The sequence below is a fragment of the Cryptotermes secundus genome, unplaced genomic scaffold (assembly GCF_002891405.2).
Source record: "Cryptotermes secundus unplaced genomic scaffold, Csec_1.0 scaffold407, whole genome shotgun sequence".
NCBI lineage: Eukaryota > Metazoa > Arthropoda > Insecta > Blattodea > Kalotermitidae > Cryptotermes > Cryptotermes secundus.
Window position 1 is genome coordinate 2,210,856 of NW_019741981.1, and position 26,303 is coordinate 2,237,158.

General features: G+C 43.1%; 1 protein-coding gene across 1 annotated transcript in view; it reads left to right on the forward strand.

The window, feature by feature from the left end:
* The window catches only part of LOC111872923 (midnolin-B), a 122,790-nt gene that overhangs the window by 41,125 nt on the left and 55,362 nt on the right, over positions 1-26,303 (forward strand). Inside the window, exon 3 of the mRNA XM_023867213.2 lies at positions 23,172-23,228. Within this exon, the coding sequence (XP_023722981.1) occupies positions 23,172-23,228 (57 nt within the window). The remainder of the gene's footprint in view (positions 1-23,171; positions 23,229-26,303) is intronic.

Consider the following 26,303-nt stretch of genomic DNA (forward strand, 5'->3'; position numbering starts at 1 on the left):
AAATCTGTAAAAGTTACAATAAGCAAACGATGGGATCATATAATATTGGCTTGTAGGAGGCTACTCATTAGTAGACGCCTTTCGTATAATAATCAGTACAGATTAGTTGTGTTTGCAGGAGTAGAACTTACATCTGTTTGACGCGTCCATCTACCACGCAGATGGTGGCAGCAGGTTTCTTTGTGTTTAAACTTTAGTAGCTAGTGTCACATTTCAGAAGGCCGTGATCTGAGCATTCGCCGCCATGAGGACTTTAACTCACACAAGGGGGCATCCTTCTGTTAAAAAGAAAAGAGCAACTATAAGCGTGATGTATCACAATACGCAGTTTCGGGTTACCGTAACAAGTAATTGTCGAGCGTTAACACACATGAACGCAAGTTTTCAATAGCTGACAAACAAACAAGCAGCAGCGTTTTGTTTCAGTGTATCGTTTCTCTTCTGGGGTTACTGTTGATTGTCTGATTTGGATATGCATAAGGGGGGCGGTTTCCTGTTCGCTATTAGAGGGTGTTGTTCGTGGGAGATAGCGTTAAACGTTGACGTCGGCATAGTTTCAGGAACATGTAGGACTGGAGAGGATACGCTGGAGAAGGCAGGGGACGGAAACACAGGAGCGTGTGAGCAGAAGATGGGACGGCGAATTCCCGACTGATGTTACACCGGTAGATTTATAATTAAAACATTTCATTTGAAACGTTTCCAGTTGAACTTCGGCTGGTGGTAGGAAAGAAATGGTGAAGTTGCCGAATTCTGGTTAACGTGGATTGCAGTAATTAGTGCTATACTGATACACGAATTCGTGTTCAGTTTTCATTCTCGGAAAACTCGGTTAGTATGTTTGAAAAGGGGGCGGGTGACTTTTTTTTTTCGTTCCTGTTATCACATTACGTGCTTCCCTGTAATCTTATCTTGACACCTCCTGCCGAATATGAAATGCTCAAGCGGTCTATGATTCATGGTCTCGTTCTGACACTACTGCATAAAATTGTTAGTAGCAGTAGCAATAGTAAGTAATGTATAAATTCCCCCAGCAGACTTAAAATTGCATACCGTTGGGGTATGGTTGAGGTTGAGGAGCTATTCTACAAGCCGGAAGGTCGCGGGTTCAAGTCCCAATGAGGTCACTGGATTTTTTTCATTTGACCTTCCAGCCGCACTATGGCCCTGGGGTCGACTAAGCCTCTAACAGAAATGAGTACCAGGAATTAATTAAATAATTTTCGCCGGCGCGTAAGGCTGACAACCTTACTATCATCTTTGAGCCGATTGTGTACGTAATGTGGGACCCTCAGCGTTTCACAACCCTATGGGCCATCACGGCCTGGTACAGGGATACCGTCATAGATTTTGTTGTTGACGTGTTTAATCCACATCTTTTTCTTTGAATTCAATTTCTGAATTAATATTTTTGTATGTCTTTAGGAGTATTGTTTCTTACTACGAATCACATGCTTCGTGTAAAAAAAGTGGGACAACTGTAATGTACCGATACAAATCAAATCGAACTTCACCCAATGACTGCTGCACCGTCTTCGTGCGCACAAACACCGTGAGGGGGTCAGTACTCTTAAACAGGGCACTGAAGTATGTTCGCGGTTTTCTTTGTAAGGTTGCCTTGTACAGGGTGTCTCCTGCCAATATGACGAAACTTCACTAAAGTCTTTCTCAGGTCATTCTGATCGGGAAAAGAAACCCAGTATTGACGTGGGTTACAGAGCTGTGTGTGGGGACCGTTGCGATGTTTTGAGTACCACAGACACGTTTAGGCTGGGGCCACACGAACGCACAAAATGCGTCCGTTGTAGAAATAAGCAAGAGAGGCGAATGCTACGCTTTCTTCTGGCTCCATTGCAGATAAAAAACTACGCACCGCATTCTACAACTGTGTGATGTCCTCAGTAACGGCCGTCATAAAGTACGTTCCTTGCAACGGACTACTTCGTGCGCTCATGTGGCCCCAGCCATATTGTTACAAGAAATAACACCTAATTGATTGTACATGATTTTACATATCCTGGACGTTCATTGCTGTAACAAATGTTCAGCAGGACCACCGTCAGCTTCGATATACATGCTTTCCTTGTCGCTGGATTGTTTATGGGGATCCGCAGAATCGGCCAGTGTGATAACCGGTCCTTGGTCCCCTTGGCTTCGTGTCTGAGGATTTCATGTACAAGAATTGTTATAGTCAGACCATTTTAACGTTCCTTACCTACAGATCTGTAACCACCGTGAATCGTATGGCCTCAGAAGTTACGGCAAGAACTCGTGAATCATTCTGGGCTGATCCCTCGTCTGAGGAGTTTTGCGGAAGTTTCGAATGGTACAGTGTTTCAGAATTAAGTCGATTGCGAGCAGGCCAAATGATATCCGTGATAATTGAACAAAAATTTGTGCAAAGATGTTGCCAGTACCAGGTTTTTGCAAGTGTGATGGGCAGTTGTGAAGAACTTACAGACTTAATTTTTGGTTACAAGCGAAAGGAAATGTGATGCGTGTGCGTATATGTGTTGGTTAGCTGGCACTAGTTCACCTTGTTTGTTACTGCCGAGTTTCAGTTGCATTATCACACTTTCACGTGTGGTCACCATCGTCTCTACAGTACCGAAAACGACGGGAATTATGGGAAACCTTGAAGCGTGACAAGAATTATGTATACCAGCTCTCCTTTGGTAAGTTGAAGTCGGAAAGTATACATTTAAAACATGGCGCCCGCCGAATGTACTGCATTTTAATCGACTGAAGTAAAGCACAGTCTGCTGTAGTCCGCGAATGAATCCATGGATAGGAATAAACAGCAACCATTATAGTCCTACTCCTGTTTTGTGTTACGTTGGATCATCCGGGGAAATGGCATTGATTGAACTTGAGGTCAAGTATTAGATCGAAGGGTTTCTGACATTTCCATATACCAATGCCCCTTTTCGAGAGATATTGGGTGTCGCAATAAACTATGCTGGCTTCATAACCACTATTCAATAATTCATCAAGTCCGTCGCCGCGGTTTGAGCACAGCAGTGGATCAAGGGCTGAGCAGCTATAGTAATGGTCAGATCTGGCCCCAGTACGATGTTGAATAATGGTATGCATCCTGTTGTGGATTATAAACAAAGTACATAAACTGTATACAAAAGTATGAAGTCTACACAACAGTATTCTGCAGTTAAAACAAAATAGACACTATCGTATTATTGAAGAATTAGATGTAAATAGATGGAATTCAGCAACTGATACTAGTATCATTATATGCCTGATGATGACCCAGTGTAAGAGTCGAAACATGTAGCGTCAATAAAAATAAATATTGAAACGTTAGTGTCTACTTTGTTTTAAATACAGAATATTGTTGTGTAGACTGCATACTTTTTTAAACATTTTGTGTACAAGTGTCACTGTTTACCCCCGGACATCAGGTAATGAATGAGAAGAGGCGTAGCCCATATTAAAGAAACAAGAGTTACATGCATCATTTTCATCGGATAACCTCAGTTTATGAGAAAATTTGGGAAATTTTCTCATATAACGGATTAATAGGCCTCTTCAGTTTCTGAGGTGCTAAGGATATCTGCGAATACTGAAATGATATTTCGTGTTCATTGACAGCAAACAGTAAGTTAAGGCGAACTTGCTACTGTGCCCGGTGGTATGAGGGGCTTGCCCCCGCAGGAGGCTTGTTGACCCCCAGAGCTTCTCCGGAAGTGAATGCGGACAGAAGAAGCGTTGCTCTTGGTAGGCCAGCATATTAATGTTCTAAAATATTAGTACCCTATTTGAATCTTGGCCGATTTCCTTGGTATTCTGAACGAGTGGTATTTCGTAGTCTGTCCAGGTAAATATCAGGATAGTATCCTAAATTAGGCCACGACCCTCTTCCTAATTCTTACCTATTCCGCATTAAGGATAACCTTTCTATCCCATTCAACGTGCTGGAGGTGAAATAGCTTTGTCAAATTACACAATCAGAATCAACCAACATTACAAATGTACTGATCAATGGAGTGTCGCTCCTTAAGACATTCTTTACCATTGAGTTGGTGGTGGTGGCGGCGGCGGTGGCGGTGGCGGCGGTGGTGAGGGTGGCGGAAGCGGCGGCGGCGGCAGGAGGACTAGGATTATCAGTAGCGGCAGGAGTTAAAAAAATATAAAGCTATCCCTGTAACAGGCTTCTGAGGCCCATTGGGTTGTGAGACGTTCAGGCTCCCACGTTTTCTGGACAGTCGACTCACAGATGGTGATGAGATTGTCAGCCTTACGCACCGGCCGCCTTTCATCCCCCAGGAAGGTTCTTGATACTCATTTCTGTTAGAGGCTGAGTCGACCGCAGGACCATAGTGCTGCTGTAAGGATTAGGTCAATTGAAAAACTCATTTGACCTCGTCGGGAATCGAACCTGCTAACTGCGTACAGGATATGCAGACTACGGTAGTGTTAAGACTTTGGTCTTTTCGGTTGTGAAAGCATGAAGTTTTTGGGTGGATACCGGCTTTTCAGAGAACCATGCCTCCTCCATCCTAATTGTTGGCATGTATGGGTTCAGAAGTAGGATGTCATAACCCAAAGGACCACATTCTTAACAGTCACCACCTAAAAACCTTGTAAATTTCCAAGGTGCTATTATTAATAATAAATTCATACTCCATTATTCGTTATGTAGAGAAGATGCAACCGCCAGCTAATTAACTTCATGGAACCGAGTCAACCTTAAGGTGCCACACTACTCCCTTCTCTACTCAAGAATTTGCCAGCGGTTTGGAACCCGAAGGCAATGAGCCAGATAAATCCAGCCCTTATCACCCCATCATGTTTCTCTAAGATTCGTTTTGGCATTACCCTCCCACCAGCATCTAGGTCTTCGTAGGGGTCGCTATCCTGGCTTTCCCACCGAACTCCTGTATACATTCCTCATCTCCCCGTGCGTGCTGCATGCCGTGCCCATCTCATTCTCCTTGAATTGATCATTCTGATTATATTTGCCGAGGAATTCAAGTTATGGAACTCATCGTCATGAAATTCCAGTCACCTACTGTGTAATCCCACTTGGGTCCAGCACATTGTTCTCAGATACCTGGTCTGTGGCCTTTCCGAGTTTCAAACCTATATGAAACTACAGGAAAAATTATAGTTTCGCGTATTTTAATCTTTATGGCGCAGTTGGTGTAGCGATAGGCTATGGAATGGTCGGTCGAGGGGTCGGAGTTCCGAGTCCCGGTAGAGGTAAGATTTTTCTCCTATTCCGCGTTGTCCAAACAGGTTCTGGGGCCCGCTTAGCCTCCAGCGGGTACCTGGAGCTCTTTCCCCGAGGGTAAAGCGGCCTGGCCGCCTGCAACTAGTTCCCAGGTCAAGTATACGTGGGTTCTACTCCCCCATACGTCTTCATGGCATACTGCTTAATTAGTTAAGCACAGGAGAAACTGTACCCTTTTTTGTTTTACCTTTTACGTTTTTAGACAACATGCGAGAAGACAAAAGTTTCTGAAGTGAATGGTAGAAAGCATTGCCCGAATTTTGTCTCGTCTTAAATTTCCTCATGAATCAAATTTTGATTTGTCCCTGAAGTTTCCAAATATTTGAACTCCACATCGTTAAAGGCTGTGTTAGCTATCTCTGTGTTATTTTTCCCCCGCATTGTGATGGCGAGACAGCAACTTAATTTTCCCTGTGTTTACTTGTAGACCAACCTCCTTACTTGCATTAGTTAGAGCTTCTGTAGTTTTTATGATATTAATGTCATATCCCACAATAAGGGGTAAAACCTAGTTTTGCTGTAAATTAATGTATATACGTAGTAGAAGACCCTCTCTGTGGTCTAGTGGTCAGAGTTCCTGGCTACAGATCCAGAGGTCCGGGTTCGATTCCCGGCGCTACCAGATTTTTTTCTGAGAAATAGTGGGTCTCGAACGGGGTCCACTAAGCCTCGTGAGGATAATTGAGGAACTATTTCAAGGAGATAGCGGCTGCGGTCTAGAAACCGAAATTAACGGCCGTGGGGATTCGTTGTGCTGACTACGCGACATCCTTTATCCGCAAAAGTGGGCACTAACTTCACCGACAAGCGGCGCTCGCTCGGTCGGTATAGTTCGCTTGCGGGCTTAAGCCACGGATTTTTTTTATTTATATACGTGGTAGAAACCAATTTCATCTTCTCCCACCAGCTTCATTTCTTTCAGTTGCCAGTTGAGTCCTTTGCTGCTCCGCCGCGGATAACTTCACTACAAACAGGAACTACAGTTTACGGTTTCTGCTGTTGTAAAGCACACAAAGAACGGCGAACTGTCGGTGGGAGTAGGTGCATTACAGTGTTGTCGCATTATGGAAGGAAGAAACATAACCCCGTCCGGTAATCCACTTGTTCAAATGGTCTGCTCCACAACAGGGCAGACAGCGGCGGCGAAAACCCTTCCCCAAAATTACTTGTAGCTTAAATATGCGGAACAAAGCCCGTTAGCGCCCTTCATAACTTGTCACCGTTCCGCGTATTCACGCATGTCGCTACTGCTGCTAGTACGAAAAAGTCTAGTGGTACCAAGCCAAAATTTGAAGTAATGGATTCCTGAAACGTCGATCCGCCCGAATTTGATACGAATAATGCGATTTACGTATTGTGGTATATCTGTACGGTGAGAAGAGTCCCAACGAATAACGGATTGTTGTTTTTAAATGGTTTTTGTACAACAGAATTATTGTCGCGGGAATCCCAATGCCTCGTCACCTCACAATAGGCATACCACTCTATAAAGTGAAAAGTAATTCCCCACGCCGGAACCAATGATAAGTGTTCTTTCAGCCTGTGATAAGCAGTGGTCGAACTTTGGTTTGCATGACTGCGAAGAACCGTACTACGTATGTTCCTCGAACAATCGTTAACTGCTGTACCATGCAGTTAGCTTATATACTTAAATACTAAAGTAAAGCTTTGGATTAGGTCCTGAGAAACCAAAACAATCTGTGCAAAAGGTGGACCTCACCAATATCATTACAGTGGGTGCGGTTCCACCCACCTCTCTCTCCTCCCCGCTCGCACAGCAGTACGTAGATACCGCCCCCCCCTCCCCTCACCGCTCTTTCTCGACCCTGTCGTAAAGGAGCGTGACGCATTTTTTTAAGTCTCAGTCAGCTGGGAGCCATTTCCCAGCAGGCAACGTTGCCACATGTGGCAGCAGCAGCAACAGCATCAGACACTGCCGTCCTTCCCCGGCAACTGTACAGAGTGGATGTACTGGATCAATGCGTTGCGCACAGGAGCAGCCTTGGCAACAACCAGCGTCCACTTTGATGATGGCGAAGTGTAGTTTGTTCGTCAAATTATATACTAGAGTCATGCTTTCTGAATATAATTAAGTAAATGCCATTAAATAACGCCAAAGCGAAAAAAATTAAATGCCTTGTAAAAACAGTGCAACATTAAATGTCCAGTCGTATTTACCGAGACAGAGCAAGTTGGCTGAAGCGGTAAACTATTCAGGAAGTGTCCAATTCGAATCTCGGCCGGGACAGTGAATATCCTGTACTTAGTCCCTTTAGGCATTTTTTTACTGGCCCTGCATGCCCCTTGGGCCTTGATCTGTGATTTTCAGTTTCATGATCAGTTTACAGACGGTAGGGACTCCTTGGACTAGTGATCAGCTCGTCGCAAGGCCTCTACCTAAACACAGGACAAGGCCGTGCCGTAGCTCAAGCGGTTAGTAGCTGGCTTCCCACCGCGGGGGCCCGGGTTCGATCCGGGGGTGTGCTCAAGTGGAATTTGTGGTGGACAAAGTGGGCACTCGGTCAGGTTTTCTCCGAGTATTTCCTTTTCCCCTGCCACTCTTCATTCCACCAATTGTTCCACAATCACCCTCACCTATCATCTGGGGCTGGTACAATGGGCCAGAAGTGGTCGCAGTACAAGAGACTTAGTCCCACCCTACTAGCAATAAAAAGACACAGGACAACACAAGCAGAATAAACGCATACTCATACCAAACATCCATGCCTTGTGTGGGATTCGAAGCCAAGACCCCGGCTTCCGAGAAAGCGAAGTCAGTACATGCTTCAGACCGCTCTTCCACCATGACCGGCCTCCTTTAGGCATATGCCTGTACAATATCTTAATTAGGCCACGGCCAGTTTGTTTTCCGTCCTTTCCAGTTTGTCATTTCCGTGGCGGTACATAGTGTGAGCTGTTGACAGCGTCATAAAATGGACTACGGATTAAATAAAACGTTCACCGTGAAGTAGGAGCGACAGAATGCATTCATTGCTCAACCTTGCACACCAGCTATTGTTTTAATATTGGTTTTGGTGATTAGGCATTCGAAGTAAAGTAAGTAAGTAAAGCCATCCCTGTAACAGGCCGTGAAGGCCCATAAGGTTTTGAGACTTTGAGGGTCCTACATTATCTAGACAATCGGTTCAAATATGGCGGTAAAGTTGTCGGCCTTACGCGCCTGCCGCTCTTTACTCCCCAGGACAATTATTTAATTAATTCCTGGTACTCATTTCTGTTAAGAGGCTGAGTCGACCCCAGGGCCATAGTGCGGCTGGAGGGATTAGGTCAATTGAAAAAAATCCAATACCTCATCGGGAATTGAACCCGCGACCTTCCGGCTTGTAGCGAAACGTTCACAATTTGTTACTGCTTCTATTTTCAACCAGTAGCGACTGAGGAACCGGAATTGCCACCACAGCTAAAAGTAAAACGTAAAGTCATCCCTGTACCAGGCCGTGAAGTCCCATAGGGTTGTGAGATGTCGAGGCTCCCACATTTCCTAGACATTCGGCTCACAGATGGTGGCGAGGTGAAACTTACTCGCCGGCCGCCATTTACCCCTGGGAACTTTCAAAGGATTTTGATGTGCAACACTAAAGTCTAACCGTCAGCCATCTTAAATCCTGCGTAATCGTACAAAGTAGTGCATATACAGAAAAAATAACTGTACCAGATAATGAGGTATAAGTGAATCCCTAATTTATGTAAAGGAAAATATATGCAACAGGAAAACTAAAAGAACCCGTCTCTCAACTCCATCGTTGTTTACAAGACAAAATCATATTTGAATAAAATTTTGTAGAGATCGATGCAGTTCAGATGTGTTTCACGTGGTCAAATTTTTCCCAGGGTCGTGCGAGCTGGTCCTGCTGCAAATAGCAAAGAGATGGATCGTTGTAACGCAACAAGCGTATAAGAGAAATGGAGAAGTTTTAATTAATTTGAAGTGAAATCTAGGCATTAATTGAACGTAATTGAGTGCTGGTGCAAGGCTGGTTTGGAATAAGCATTGTATTGACACAGTTCGCAGAAGGAGTTTTGAAGGTTACTGTTTCAAGCGTTATCTTTAAACGCAATCTTGCAAACTTGTTGATGAGCTCTGTATTTAATATGTGGTTGTTACATTGTTAGAGTTGTAGCTGTATTCTTGCCCTAACAGTAGTAGAATATTTGGTGAGGAAGTTCCTTCCCATTATGTAATATTTATCGATTATTATTATCTGATCTCTCTTAGTTCTAAACACCTCCCTCACCATTTAATGTGGATCTACTTGTGAGCCAAAGCAAACGCGTTTGAAATGGCATTGTTACTGAATAGTAAACTTTTTCAGTTTCTTTCCTTCCTTCATATGTAGGTTGTCTGCGGACGGTCTCGACTCTTTTCTACGCCTATATTTATTTTATTTATCGTTTATTTAACAAAGCTGTCAGCTTAGACTGTATGTACGATGATTGGTGGGTGACGAATTGTAAGGATGTGGATGGAAGCATTTGTGGCATAATTTGGAGGAACTTAAGTCCACTTACTCATTGAGCTGAGCCCTTCTTGAGGAGCCGCTAATTCTGCAGCTACCCAAGAATTTCGCAGCATTTTATGGAAGCCGAAGGTTCATTGCCGTGTTCACAAGAGCCCTCCGCTGGTCCTATCCTGAGCCAAATCTATCCAATCTATGCCATCCCATCCTATCTCTCTAAGATCCATTTTAATTTAATCCATTAATTGTCCACCCACCTACGCCCTGGTTTTCCCAGTGGTCTCTTTCGTTCTGGCTTTCCCACCAATATCCTATATGCATCTTTTTAAGTTCACTGTAGCTTAGTTGGTTGAGGCACTATGCTACAAGCTGGAATGTTGCGGGTTCAAGTCCCGATGAGGTCTTTGGATTTTTTTCAACTGACCTAATCCTTCCAGCCTCACTATGGCCCTGGGGTTCACTCAGCCTCTAACAGACATGAGTACCAGGAATTAATTAATAATTTTCCGGGGGAGTAAAGCGCTGCCGGCGCGTAAGGCTGACAACCTTACCACCATTTTTGAGCTGATTGTCTAGATAGTGTGGGACCCTCAACGTCTCACAACCGTATGGGTCTTCACGGCCTGTTACAGGGATAGCTGTACTTTTCAGTTGTCCTAATTGAGAATCTATCCGAGTACAAGCCAGAAGCTTTACCGCTTGAGCCAACTTGCTCTATCTCGTCATGTAACATACGAACACAGTGTAGAACAGTATAATCATACGTACAATTCAGTTTAATCCTGGCTCCGTTTTATGTACATTTTACTGTACATTATTGTAATATTCCGAGTTATTTTGTTGGTACCTGTTGTGCAGGGGTTAGCTGCGGCCAGTCTGGGCTCTCCTTGGTGGGGGTCTATCGAAATTAGCATCAGCGCTGCTGGAACTGACTGGCCTAAATATAAACGCTTCATTCACTTGTTTGTGAATGATCGTCATGTGACTCACCCACCTGACTAGTCGAACTTGCGGAAACAAAGAGATGGTTTTACCGGAATCTACGTGATTCGAACAGGAAGTGTCAGTATTCTTAGCATTTTTTTTACGTTCTGTATAAAGTACTGGCCTGGAAGCATTTTGTTGAAATAAGAAACACCATGGTCGCGCCATAGCTCAAGCAGTTAGTCGCTGGCTTCCCACCACGGCGGCGGGTTCAATCCCGGATCTGGTCTAGTGGGATTTGTGGTGGACAAAGTGGCGCTGGGACAGGTTTTCTCAGAGTACTTAGGTTTCCCCTGCCAATCTTCATTCCACCAATTGCTGCACAATCACCCTCGCCTATCATCTGGGGCTGGTACAATAGGCCAGAAGTGGCCGCAGTACAAGGGACTTAGTCCTACCCCACTAGCAATAAAAAAAAAAAGAAACACCATTCGAGTTAAATTTTTCATCGATTGACAAATATTCGATATAATTTCGGAATTTTGACACACATTCGCGTAAGGAGGGTGTTTTTCTCTTTGTCGTCATGTCCCACCTAATCTTATATCATGGAGTATAATATTTTAGATCTGTGTTCCAGAGATGACGCGTTCGAATCCATAACCGGCGACCGGCTGCCCCGTCCAGCTTGCTTTCTGTGGTTCCCCAGGGAAACTGGGATATTACATAAAACTAGGGTACTGTCGTATAATATTCGAGACTTGTGTTCCAGAGATGACACATTTGATACTATAAGCGGAGATCGGCTGTCCCGACCAGATTACTTTTTGTGGTTCCCCAGGGAAAATGTTGGATATTACATAAAAGTAGGGCACTGTTGTTCCTTTTCGTTATCATTCTCCCGTTAAGCGGACATGTCGTTATACGCAGATACGGTACAGTTATTGTAATCGCCATGTTAGTACAGGAATTATAATCTCTTTTTAATCTTAGTTTTATTAAAATGTTTTCCTTTCGCCTCCTCATGACTCATAAACGGGCGCCGGATGAGGGAATTTTGAGCTGCTTTATATAGCCGTGGACCTTGTGTCCGCTTTGCAACCGATGGCTCATGTACATAAACCGGCATTATGAACAGTCGCAGGATAGCCACCATTTTAAGTCGCTCTACCTGCACACTAACAGTGGGTAACGAAGACCCTTTTTTTTCCGGTTTTAAAACGGCTGGAACGTGAAAGTGATTCGCCATAAAGGTTAGAAATGCGTCGAGGTTCATCACCACACCCCCCATACATCTTCATGGCGTGGGGCAGCTTTACCTGTGACACCCTAATCCATACCTTTTTTTTCCTTGAATGTGCTGCGTCCAGAACACCGGCTTCATGTGTGGCTCGTTTGCAGAATATTTACGACATTTTGAAAACAATTATTTTCTTCCGTTGCTGCAGTAATTATTCGTATCACATTTTCATGTGTTTTCCACATAGGACCTTTGTTGGGTTCCTATCGAGAATTCCTTTTCCGCTTTAAGTCACATTTCCCCACTTTGTCCTGATATGTGACGTAACGTGGGACGTGGCTATAGGATGGCATTTTTCATCGGATGCCATGTCGGTAGGCAGGAAGTGTGTTGCTGTGTGCAGACTATATTAACATGCCTCCATTAAGATACTTGTTTTCAAATGTACGTTTAATACTAAGCAGTGTTCTTGAGCAGCAATACTAATTTGTAAAATACAGTGGATGAATAACGGTAAGACAGGGATCATCTGTGTACTAACCAACTTTTTTTAACAAACTTGTTTGTTTTTAACGTACTCGATGTTACTCAGTCGCTATTTTTTTTTTCCTTGGCACTACAGCCCCAGTGGGCCTAGGCCTACCTCCATGAACTTCTCCGTTCACTTCGGTTTTTATAGATCTTACACATTCGGTAGGACTCCTTGGGCGGGTGATCAGCTCGTCGCAAGGCCTCTACCTGTATACAAACACAGAAAAACGCACACACAAACTAAACATCCATGCCCTGAGTGGGATTCGAACCAATGATCCTGGTTTCCAAGCAAGCGAAGACAGTACATGCCTTAGACCGCTCGGCTACCGTGACCGGCCAGTCGCTAATTACGTTATAAATTTATCGAGCAGAATTTCTTTTGAAGATGGGGGCGTGTATATTTTTCTGAAAGATAGGGCTTTCTCCGAACTGCATGGCATTGCAACCCAGATGACCGTACTGTTAATAGTAACCGATGTGAGAACCTCAAATCCAGACTCTCCTTTGTTCAAGATTAGGATAGTTTCCATTGGCCAGCTTTTGTGATAATAGTGATGGACCTTAAGAGTTCCATAACAATGAATTTATTGGCCATGGAATATATATGCCTATTATATACTGTAATGGGTATATATACATATAAGGGAATCGAACCCGGGACCTCTGGATCTGTAGCCAGGAACTCTGCCCACTAGACCACTATCCCTGGCTACAGATCCAGAGATCCCGGGTTCGATTCCCAGCGCTACCTGATTTTCTGAGAAGTGGTGGGTCTGGGACGGGGTCCACTCAGCCTCGTGAGGATAAGTGAGGAGCTATTTCAAGGAAATGGCGGCTCCGGTCTAGAAAACCGAAAATAGCGGCCGTGGGGATTCGCGACACCATATATCCGCTAAAGTTAGCACCAACTTCGCCGACAAGCGTCGGTCGCTCGGTCGGTGTATTTCGTTGCGGACCAAAACCACGGAGCTTGTTGTTTTTTGTTTTGCTTTTATTGTATAATACCGGTGGATCCTTTCGGTTTACGTGAAAGATTTACGTTAAGTACCTGGTAGAGAAATTATAACCAGAAACCGGACTTGAAGATGGCACAAAACATGTGCTAGACAGGGATTTAAGAATTGTATGTTCATTTACGCGACAGGATGCAACATAATGTGAACTTCAGCTTGAGGTTAGCGGTATCGGTATATAATTAAACCTTTCCTTACCAAGATTCTTTTAAGAATGTCTCCTGGTAGCATATTTAAAACATTTATACGAAGTACTCTTAAAGGAGACACTGGGTAGGCCAGTATGAGACCAGAGGCCCTGAAGTGCGGTGTCCACGAAGAATAGTATCTTGTGTGGGTGGATGGTCACTACGCTCAGTCGAAATGTTCGTAAACTTCTATCAGTATGCTGTGGCACATCCCAGATGATGTCACGGTAGATTACTGTTACATTTCGAACACATTCAGAGGAATGGACCCAATTGTACAGAGGCAAGTATTTATGGCATGGGAACGGTCAGATTTAATAACGGGAAGGGGGCCAATGTTTTCAGACTCAGCGGCGTTTCTCTTGAGCCTGGCCGAAGCAAGTACCGTATCAACGGATGGGCGGTATGAACAGTTGATCAACGCTTGGGTTGCGAAGAGCCATTCCTGGTTCTATGTACAGCAGTCCGTTACAAGTCGCAGAGACCAGCACTTTTGTTAGGAAGGATACCGTTGTCTGGTTTTTAAATATTGCGGGGGTTTCGGGGTACCGTTTTTTTTCCCTCAGTTGCCTTGCCTGTAATCAGACTACTGTGATGGCGGTGTGTTGGGTCACAGCCGTAATCGTGACACGAAGTCTTTGCTGTTGTAGCTATCAACGGGAAGTAGATAGCCAGGGATTGATGTGTCGGCGTAGTGACAAGACCACGGCCTTCACTACCGAGGAGGCGGGGTTCGATTCGCGGCAGGGGCAAGATACTTTTCTCAATAGCGTCCAGACTGCCCGTGGACGTACCCATCTTCGTATCCAATGCATTCTAGAGGTTTCCCGGGGAATAAATAGCAGGGGTCTTGAAGCTGCCCACTCACCACCTTTTCGTTCCGAGGTTGGGAATGGTGGAGCTATACCTCCACTCTCACGCGTGTTCATCGTGCTTAATATAGTACGGGGACAGCTTTGTCTTTTACCGGCTCAGAAGTTACTTATTTGCGTCTGCTTGTTTGTTCAGCCTGTCTGTAAATGGAGTTGAAAGGACATGAGAATAAAGAAGCAAACATGGGTTTCCTTACCCGGATCTCAAATTTACACAACGTAGAATGCAAACTGTGAATAGCACTCGCTACTGAAGATGCATTTTTATGAAGTTTTAGGTTTTGAAGGACGAGGTTTCTGCTGAACAGGTTTAATAATGCAATCATGAATGGTGAATTTCCGCTGATCTGGAAGAACATGGCAGTAGTATGTTTCGAGACACTGTTTGGAATTTGTCCGAATAGACTGAGGAAAACAAAAGTCATACCAGAATAATGCTACACCACTCCCTTCGTAAACTGGGTATATTCATGTAAGATTTGAGGCTTTCACGGCGGTGACTATGAAGAAAGCAGTCTTCTGGGATTTGGCACCGTGTATAAGTNGGGGACTCATACGAGGACCCTCAGCTAAAAGAGCGAAGGAACCGTTGAAGTTAAACAGGAACCAGCTACGATGGGTGGTAGGACTACTTACAGGACACTGTCACCTCAAAGGACACCTGTTTAAACTGGGACTAAGTGATAGTCCCACTTGTGAGAGGTGTCAAGAAGAAAACGAAACAGCCACACATATCCTGTGTGAATGTGAGACCTTAGCTTATTTAAGATTACGTCACTTGGTTCAGTACTCTATGGAACCGAGTGACTATTTCGACGCCCCCACGTACAAAATCCTGCGCTTTATTCGAAGTGCAGGATTGCTGAATGGCTAATGAAAAGGGGAAGCAGAACAGACCACAGTAGGTCGCGGTGGAAGGGCCGAGAAGGTCCACCCCTTATACATTCATTCATTCAATGAACAACTAAACTAATATTAATTTCTTGAAGCATGAAATTGATATAAATTATATTAAAGAATTCTGTTCTTAACAGAAAAACTATTTTAAGATCATGTGACTAAGAAATCAGACTTAATCCATAAATACGCTTTGTGGACAATATTCAGAATTCCTTAGTGTTAGTATTTGTCTTCTCGCCTGCTGTCTAAAAACAAAAATAGAAATATACAAAACTGTAATTTTGCCTGTGGTTTTGTATCGGTGTGAAACTTGGTCTCTGACATTAAGGGAGGAACATAGACTGAGGGTGTTGCGGAGAATATTTGGACCGAAGAGAGATGAAGTGACAGGAGACTGGAGTTTATAACATTATGATTCCTGCAAGTTTTATTTTAAGGGTTTGTTGATATGTTTAATAGGAAGAGAAGGTAAATAATTTTGCCCTCTGGATGTTAGGATGTTAGATGTTAAAGTGTAACAGAGGCAGGGAAGGGTGGCAAATGGGGAGAACATACGTGAGAAAAAAAAATAATGCGTATTTCATATTGGAGGACAGATTTCCACTCTTATTCTGTGTTAAATTGATGGTCATCTGTGTATTTGAACGTGCATATGCAAAGCCTTTTTAACAGTCCATTTCTTTGTGTCATCCTTGCTGACGAAATCGTAGTGTGTAGACTTGTATGCTCGTATGCTACTAGGTAATCCTGATTACATACACCTCTGTCTGGAAAGATCAGTGGTACTTATTTCGTTTTTGTGCGAAGTTAATTTGTATAGGGACTTTTGTGTTTGACAGCCCTTTTGCATGTTTTCATTTACGATTTAACTGAACGCGTTTCGATGAAGTTCGGTGTAGCCCGACTACGTACGCTTCTTGCTCGTCAGGCAAGGAAGAGCGTGTGTGGCCGGCCTCAGGGAATGCACTGTTATATGTGTAAATTATGTTTGAGGATGCGTCATCGTCGCACAGTGACGTAAATCGTTACATCATCATTAGAAACCAGTAAATTCTATTTTCAGCACGATGGGAACCGAAATCATCATGTTGGAAATTTCATTGAACACACGCCACCTTCCTATGTAACGTTGCTTACTCAAGGTATGATGTGCTCTTAGGGCGAGGGCACACACATGCAGTTTTTAGTTGGCCGAAAGTTGTGCACGGTCGTGGAGGCCCAACGGCTGTTGAGGGGCGTGCGCGCACATAGTTTCGAGTTGTCCACAACTGTACGCCAATGAGCAGTCGGTCATTCGCAGCAGTAGTGTGTGCATTGTTGTTAAGATTAAGGGGAAAAGGAAGCGGAAATATTGGGTTCACCCTATTTATAGCGAACGTCTATTAAAAGGAAAATTTTACACATTGTACCATGAACTGAGACAATACCCACCAAAAATTTTCAATTATTGCAGAATGTGTGTTTGTAGTTTCGATGAATTGTTGCTTCTTCTGAAACCTCATATCTTGTACAAGAATACAAGATGGAGTTGGAGTTTAATATTTCTAGAATTATTATTGGAAACACAGAAAAAGTAAAAAGGTAAAGTAAAGGTATCCCTGTGTAACAATATTATATTTAAGCATGCTGTTACGCCCTACACAATGTATGACACAAACTCCGTCCTAAGTGCAACAATTTATTGTAGTTCTTTTGTCTTCTTTTCTTCTACACTACATGTTTCGGCCATAAATGGCCATTATCAGATGTATACTCTCACGTAGCTGTTCCACTGCACGTAGTTTAAGATTTAAAAACATCAGCTTTCTTAACTGTTCATTTCTCCGTTGTTAATAGGTCCCGATATATCAGAATCCCCTTGCTGATATTTGTCAGATATGTATAAAATCTTTGTTAATTTACATACGTCAATTTGATTTATGAATTTTGGTATTTTTAAAATATTGTATTTAAATTTAAAAATTTTGAATTTTAAATTTTAAAATTTACACAGATCCCTGTGTAACTTTGACACCTAACACCCGGGTATGCCCCTGACAAAGTTAGTCTTAAGTATCTAAATTTGGGACTGTTTATACTTTGCGTTCTGCATGAAGATGCAAAAATATAGATACTTGACCTTTATAAAAAGGGACTCTTTTCACCCTAATTACGTGATAACTTCGTAATATGACCTCATGATTCGCAAACGAAAGCAGATGAAGGGAAGTACAGTCACGAATGACGCGCTGGAAACCAGAGTTCACATTTTCTGATCCTGAGAATAGATGGTGATAGATTGTGGAGCCATTTTCCCCGTGCCTGCCGGATTCCCTCACTTCATCACAGAATTATCAAACCAGATATTATCTGTGTGTGGCCAGCCGATCTTATAAGCCCGGAATAGGACGGAAAGGTCCATGTCCTAGGCGGGGTTTTGGAACCAGCACAACATTTGCTCTGCCCCAGACTGTTGGCTTCAGACCGCGCAGTTTTAAGGCCACAGTCTGAAAATACCAGGGTTGGAACTTTAATAGTGGCAACTATTTATTTACAACTGATACAAAATAGAGGCATGTTTCGAAGTTTTACTGTCCTTCAGTGTAGTCACCAGCATTGTGTACAACCCGTTGCCAGCGATGTGGAAGTCGTAGGATACCTTTAGCAGCGTCTGTTGTGTTGATAGTTCCAATGGAGCGGTCTACTGCCTGAAGAATCTCTGGAACAGTTCTGAAGCGAATGCGACGAAGTAGTTCCTTCATCCTAGGGGGGACAAGGGCGTGCGGATGCCAGGATGCAGATGATAACAGGGCCAGTCTTAGACCTGGCTTGCTTTGGGCCCCAAAATCTTTAATACCGCCACCAGTTTTGCTTATTGGATCTGGACGTGGCGCTTAATGTCACATTCTTGAGGATGAAAGGACATTTATTTACATATTTACACATTTTTGTACTAAAATAGACTGATAATGGCAGTGCTTTGCGAAGCGTAACAGTTGGTGTAGAAAGATAAAGAGGAATACAGAAACGAAATGTAAAGGTCCGTTCTTTTCTTCTGTTGTTAAATGTTGGAAAGTAAAGACGTACTCAACAATAGCGAATCGCAGAGTCAAGTATAAAACACCCCCCAACTGCGTGAATACGAAAACCAATTTATATATATATATATTAAATGAACGAATTAACGTACTGTAATTTAACTGATGCAAAAAACTATCCAATAAAGATATTGTAAATACAAGGTAGTCCCCTAAGTACGGGATAATTCTTCTTGAGTCTAGAACTGTACTATGACAAAACCAGTAAAAATAGAAAGAAGTGAAACTTACACAATATGATTATAAATGGCCAGTTTAAGCATTTGTAGAGTCTATTTTGTAACTGTATTGTTACCCAAATAATGCTTCATACAGTCTCTGTTACGGAAGATTGATATACACGGTGTCCGTAAATGATTGATACACATTCGGGGATAAAATGTGAGGAAACTACAAAGCATACCCATATACAAGCAGTATCGGCGGAAAGAGATATCAAAATTGGTGGTATATCTTTATAGTACATATCTCTACCGCCAGGCTCCGCAGTTATCAGAAATGACGTCTCCCACAGAGAAGAACTTTTGCGTGATTGAGTAAGCGAAAACAAATTCGTGCACCAGTGTTCAGCGGTTAGTCGCTGGCATCCCACCGCGTCGGCCCGGGTTCGATCCCGAGTCTGGTCAAGTTGGATTTGTGGTGGACAAAGTGGCGCTGGGGCAGGTCTTCTCCGAGTACTTTGGTTTCCCCTGCCAATATTCATTCCACCAGTTGCTCCACAATCACCCCCACCTATCATCTGGGGCTGGTACAATAGGTCAGAAGTGGCCGCAGTACAAGGGACTTGGTCCCACCCAACTAGCAATAAAAAAAAAAAAGCGAAAACAAATTCGTGCACCAGTGTTCAGCGGGCCACGTGACTTCTTTCTGTGGGGTTATGTAGAGGAACACGTGTTTGTGCCACCTACACCACTGGATATTGATGCACTGAAGTTGAGAATTACCGCAGCTGTCGAGACAGTTCACAGGAACATGTTAGAGTATGGGATGAACTGAATCACACTGGACGTTTGTCGAGTCACGAATTGAGTTCACACTGAGCATCTTTAGGATATGTAAAACGCTCAGAGTTTGTCATTCACATGACACTAGTTACAACTGTACAGCTGTAATATTTACCTTGATATAACAAATTAAAATTGTATAAATCATTTACGGACACTCTGTACTTTTTCTCGGCCTCAACCGCCCTCCCTTCCTCCGAACTTTGCTTTGTTATTTCAAATATTGATTGAGGGTTCATATCCCCGTAACAGAAATCTTGCATTTGCGAGTTAACATGTTTAGTCGCGTAAATGTTTTTTTAGGTACTCCGGATACAGAGAGGAAAACGGAATAAATTCGAATTTCCCATGGACGTTTACAATATTGTTCTCTGCTTGGCGCTGATAGTCTGGCTTCGAACATGACGTGTTATGTCCTTGCATTTCACTCATCCTAATCAGTGACGTATGTTTGACGTGAATTCCGTAAGAAATAGAGAAAATATCCGTCATGTGCGCACACAGTTGTTGTGTGGTATCCTTCAGTTACAGACAGGAGTTGCATGTTAATGAGAGAAATCACAGGCCGACCTGTTTCTGAAGGACCAGTCTAAATCTACGTACAAAGCAAATAGTGAGGTGTTCGGAGGAACTGGCTTTTTTCTTTCCAACACGTCACGGCAAAGGATAATGTGAATCGATAATGAATTTTGTTGACCCATAATGAACTCTCTTGTTGATGGTGACGCATCTGTGAAGAATGTTTTAGTCTTGAAAGAACGTTTCTTGTTTCTGGAGTGGTTAGTAATTCAGATGTGCCCGTCGACTTCCCAGCATTGGGCTTGCCAGATGCTGATACAGTGCACGTGTGTTTTGTTCTGTCATTATTTGAAATATGTATGGATCCTTCTGCTAATGGGAAGAGACAATAAATGATATTACAGATACATATATAGCTAGCTAGTGCCCCAACTGTCGTGTTTCAGCGGTATGGCGCTGTCAGATTTTATGAGTAGTAGTGGGTGTGGAACGGGGTCCACTCAGCCTCGTGAAGGTAATTGAGGAGCTATTTGATTGGAAAACTAGCGGCTCCGGTCAGGAAAACCGAAATTAACGGCCGTGGCGATTTGTTGCGCTGACTACGCGACACCCTCTGTTCCCTAAAGTTGATACTAACTTCGCCTACAAGCGGCGGTAGCTCGGTCGGTATAGTTCGCTTGCGGATTACAGTCCACGGAGTTTGTTTCGAGCGTCTCCTGGCGACTTAATTTTCGAGTACCGAAACGCGTCTCAGCACACTGAGTGGCGTCCCACTGTCAGGACTTGGTGAACGCTGGAACATCTGGGGAAGAATGCACTGAGGCGGAAAGCATTTCCGAAAATGCAGGACTTGTGCGAACTAATGTTATTTTCTCTCATATAATGTTTTTGTAGTAACGTCGCTTTAAGCTCAAGGCCTGAAAATGACAGGTCGAATGTGGGCATTGAAATGATTTGTTACTCTGTGAAACGGCATCGCAGAATGAACGGGACCTGAAAGCGGTATCGGTAACGGCCTACCTGACCGCGTGGGATATCATTTAATTTCCTGTTTAGAATTACTTTCACAAATATGTTAGCACTCAGCATCTGAAACTATTACTATTGAAGCTGTTACTTTCTTGTTTGAAATAAACCATGCTGTCTCGTAATCGAACATTTAGAAGATAAAAGTAGACATGGTGTTTACAGTATAGAGCTGGAATTCTCAGTGTAACTTAGCATATAAGTTTGCCAGTATATGAGAACATATGGTGAAGTGAAACCAAATCGCCCAAAGAGGGACGATTGAAGCGCGTTGGGGCGTGGGCTGAAAATCCTGGCGATTGTGATTTGATTGTGTGTGTGTTTTTTTTTTTCAGTTTCTTTTGAATTTCAAGGTTGGGGTAGGATGCAACCTCAATCTCCGTCTTAAATTCGAGACCATTCCCCATGGCGTACCAGATCGCATTCCACCGCTTTGTCTGTCGGAGTAGACTGTGGAGGGAGCGCATGCGCCTCTGGTTTAGGCAACCATATTGATGGTGGCAAACTCGTGTATTTGCGAGCTCTATGGGGCGCGAATGTATAATCTGCATGCAATAGAAATCGCGAATTTCGCGAATGATGAAGTCAGGAATGCGGAGTGTTTGCTATATTGCCATCGCGTTCATTAAAAGCAAAATATCGATTGTAAAGAACTACAAAGTACTCATAAACTGTGCGATGAATTGAATCTATCCGATAAGTTGTTAGTCAACATTGCTCCATTATAATATGCATAGGCCTGTAATAAGAAATAAGAAGCAACAGGCGTATCAAACGAGACAAAATGACAAACCAGTCTTATGAAACAATAAACATAAATACAAATTACGCTTACGATAACTCTGGCTATTTACGTATATTGTTTCGTTAAGGTTGTTTTGTTATTTTGTCTTGTTTTATATGCCTGTTGCTTGTTAATAAATGTATGAAGTTCGTTGTTGCTTTTGCGTGAATCACCTGATGAGTGTTGCTAGGACTGGGAAAATGTTTCAAATCTTAGCATGGAGAAGTACTGCTGCGAGGTCGCAGGAGTGAGAGAATAATGTTAAAATGAATGCTGAGATATGCCTTGAATGTGTGTGACCTTGGTTGAACTGACCTACCGTCATACTTCTGTCAAAACGATGTTTGTAGTATCTATATAACAAGAAAAATGAGTATTGTTTGACAGTTCTTTATTATCTCCGAGATTTTTCTGCCACCTCGAAAATGCGAATTCTCTAAGCGTCGAGGTTGTTACTCGATTGCCACAGGAGTATGTGAGAGGATAATATTAAGTTAGATGTTATGAAATAGTGAAGTGAAGTAGATTGATCTGACTCAATATGGGCTTTTCTGAAGACAGTAACAGACATTCGGATTGCGTGAAAGCAGTGAATTCCTTAGCTAGCGGAATATCCATTAAGAAAAATCTACCGACTTTCAGTTCTTTAATAGGTTTAAACAGTTGTATGACCCACACACAAATTGGACCACATTAAATATGAACACAGTGGTCACGTTCTTAATGTTACATGTAATACGATTCTGATTGGCCAAATAGTCTAATTGTTAACAGTAAAGGTAAAGTTTAGATTGTGGCCTAGCGCATTGTGGCACTGTGTAGTCTGTAGGCGTATCCCGACGTTCCGCAGTAACATGCTGCCTCCACCTTTAGTGGTTTAAATGCGTAGGTTGATGAATTTCCTGGTATATAACCGTCTTAATTTCTGTCTGCACCCCACTAAGGCGTGTGAGGAGGAGGTGATACAGAGGTAAGGGTCAGTTTCACGTCCTGCCCGCTTTTTTCCCTGGGAGAAGACCTCCAGTATCCATTGGACAGGCGGCTGGGTGACTGCAGAGCTGGTCTGGGCGCTGTGTGAAAGAGAACATCTCTCCTCCCTGCCTGGGAAATCAACCCTCCGATTCCTCGGTAGTCCAGCGTATAACCTACTTGCTATACCGATTGAGGTGTATTGTATTAATTTACTGTGTCTGTTTTTTAAGCGATTCCTCGTTGCAAGAATCGTTGCCTGGTGTCACAGTGAAGACCGCCGTTCGGATTTGTAATGTTTTCGCGTCGTCTCGGTGGCAGCTGCGTAACTAAATAGAGTTCGTTGTGATTTCAGTTCTTTTCAGTGCACTGACATATGCTTCTTATCTTTGCAGGCACAACGTCCAGAGCAGAGCGTAATGCAGGCGCTAGAAAGTCTAAACGATTCCCAGGTAAGAACGAACATAAGTTGTAAATAAGAATAGTTCATCTGGTCTAGTGGTCATAGTACCTAGCTACAGATCCAGAGGTCCCGGGTTCGATTTTCTGAGAAGTAGTGGGTCTGGAACGAGGTCCACTTAGCCTCGTGGGAATAATTGAGGAGCTATTTCAAGGAACTAGCGGCTCCAGTCTAGGAAACCGAGATTAACGGCCGTGGGGATCCGTTGCGTTCACCACGTGACACCTTTATCCGCAAAAATTGACACTAACTTCGCCGACAGGCGGCGTTCGCTCCGTCGGTGTAGTTCGCTTGCGGACTGCAGGCCACGAAGTTTTTTTCTGAATATATTTAATGGCTTCAACAGGTCACGCTATATGGAAGAGACATGGGAGGAAGCGGCCGTGGCCTAATTTTAAATGTAATTTCTTTTATCATAGAAACTTTTGTTATCGATGCTCTTTAATACATGCCGTAAGAACAGTAGAGGATAACGAGCGGACAGGCACAAAGTCGGACGGACGGACATGAAGTGTTCTCCCATCTTTAATACCAGATAATTAAAGCGTTTTGAAAAAAATTAGCCCCTACAGAGAAAAACCCGAACTGTACTCGTATTTGCGCTAGATCCCTTTCAAGTTCGATTCCAAATTTAGACGTATGTAAAATACCACTTGTGTTGTACTACTTCTCCATGCAATATGCAGTTGTTCGACGGATTGGTGCAAATGTCCTCAGTATCAAATTTCATGGAAATAGTAGTATTGACTACGCAGTTAAAACAACACAAAAACAGGACCGAATATGGTATCACAGTATTAACTATATATAAACGCAGAACATAGGAACACCAGAGAACGGAAGATTTCTGCATATAATAGAAGAAATTAACAAAAACCAATATGGAGACCACATATATATGAGCCCAGTCTGTTTCATTGTGAGACATGAAGCCGTCTGCTGCTTGCAACGGCAAAACTAAATTATTCTAAGTTAATTTATAATTCTTATTTTAATGGAAACTTGTATCATTATCTCATTGCAATTAAATTGGAATGTAATTAATTCAGTGTCTGCATCAACCTCCAGGTACTTGAACGACACAACACCAAGTTTAATGAAAACCATATCGAACAAATGCTGCAGACAGTTCACAAAAGGACCCAAAATTTAGGCTAGATGGGCAGGTTAAAGGTAACTGCCCTGTAACTTGCTGATCTACTCGCTGGAAAGACAAGAAATTTCTAGACGGCTGGCGAAGCGGATTGGTCACACGAGCCATGTTGCCAGTTCCTTGAATTTGCTACTCGTTCCTGTATTGTTTGGAGCCGTGATAGCGTATTTGGTATAGCGACTGGCTACGGGCTGGGCGACCGGGGGGTCGGAGTTCGAGTCCCGGTAAGGTCAAGAATGTTCTCTTCTCCAAGTCATCCAGACCGGCTGTGGGGTCCACCCAACCTCCTATCCAGTGGTTACTGGGGACGTTTTCCCCGGGGATAAAGCGACCGGGGTGTGAAGCTTACCATTCACCTCCAGCTAGTGCAGAGGCCAAGAAAATTAGGATCTATACATTCACTCCCCCATACACCTTTATGGCGTAGTGCATAATTATTTAAGCACAGGAACAACTTTACCTATACCTTTTGCCTGTATTGTTTGGTTCGGCCTGTAAAATCCTAGTTTCTTTTCAGCTTACGCGCAACCAGTTTCGATATTTACCGCCAGATCCCGTTTCAGACTCAGTGTTTTCCTTTGTGTCGCATTGTCAACGGTCTACCTGTGTTCACCAGTGTAAGTGCAGCCACATTCCCAGGGGTGACTGTAGGCACAGTGCGTCCTGAAGAGTCCTACCCGCTCTCCTTTCAATTGAAGTATTTATATAGAAAACATGTTCACTGACCATATTCCTGAACAAAGGAATTTTTCTTGGCCACGTTTATTCTTCTTTTTGTTACCATTTCTGACGTGGGTATTCAGAAATGTGAGAAACATGAATCTGAATTTTAAATTAATGTTAAGGCCATTGTCGTTACCGGTGTGTTTAATTTCGAGTTAACTGATTGAAGATGGAAACAGTTCGGGTTCTTCCAATGTTTACAGTTATTATTATTATTATTGCAGGGGGTGGGTTTCCCCATGCTCCGCGACCAGTTTGAGCTATTGTGCGTCCCCCTATGATCTTCTACCAGCCTCTATACCCTACCGGTATTGGTGCTTACCATCAGACACGGGACCCACGGCTTAAAGTCCCTCCCGGAGGACTTGTTCCCTGAATTTTTCCGCCCTTAAAAATTCCGCGACCTCCGCCGGGTTTCAACCCGCGTACCTTGAGTCATGAGGTGGGAACGTTACCCCTAGACTACGGATGCCGCTTTACAGTTATGTTAACTCGGATATTGTCTTGGTTGGGCGAGTAGTTTGCTGGAGGAACAAGATAAGTTTATGGTATTTTGGTTGGCATAAGGGCCGCTTGTGAGATGGAGATGGGAGGACAGTATTAACCCTTTGGACCATGAAGTCCATGTAAATAATGTTTAAAAATTCAGTGTGTACCTCATAGAAAGCACACGGCGTTTCCATTACAAAGGCCAGCCAATTAATGTTAGGGAAATCCTCGCTTTGTGTTCTAAGAATCATACGAAACACAGATACCACATCGCTTGGGGCACAATGTATAGATTTTTAATGTTATTGCAGGTGGTAATAGTAACCACTGTGCTTTGAAGGGTTAACAGGAGTTCGAACAGAAACCATAATACCTGTGTTCATCTTGCTCAGGCTGCAGAAATCTTCAGTTATCAATACGTTATGTAGAATATTGTAGTTAGGTAATGTAAGTTAATAATCCAACAAAATGCGCAGTTTAACTCAACGGTTAGTGTACCGTTTCCCTGCGTAGATGAAACAGGGTTGAGTGGCACATTATCCAGAAGTTCTTTTTTTGCTTTCAATTGAAAATTATTATGTATACATAAATATTAAAGAATTGAATTTATATTATTATTTCTAAATATTTCTACTTTACATTTTTCATTTCTCAATAACAACTTAGATTTGTGTCAATGAAATTATTATTATTATTATTATT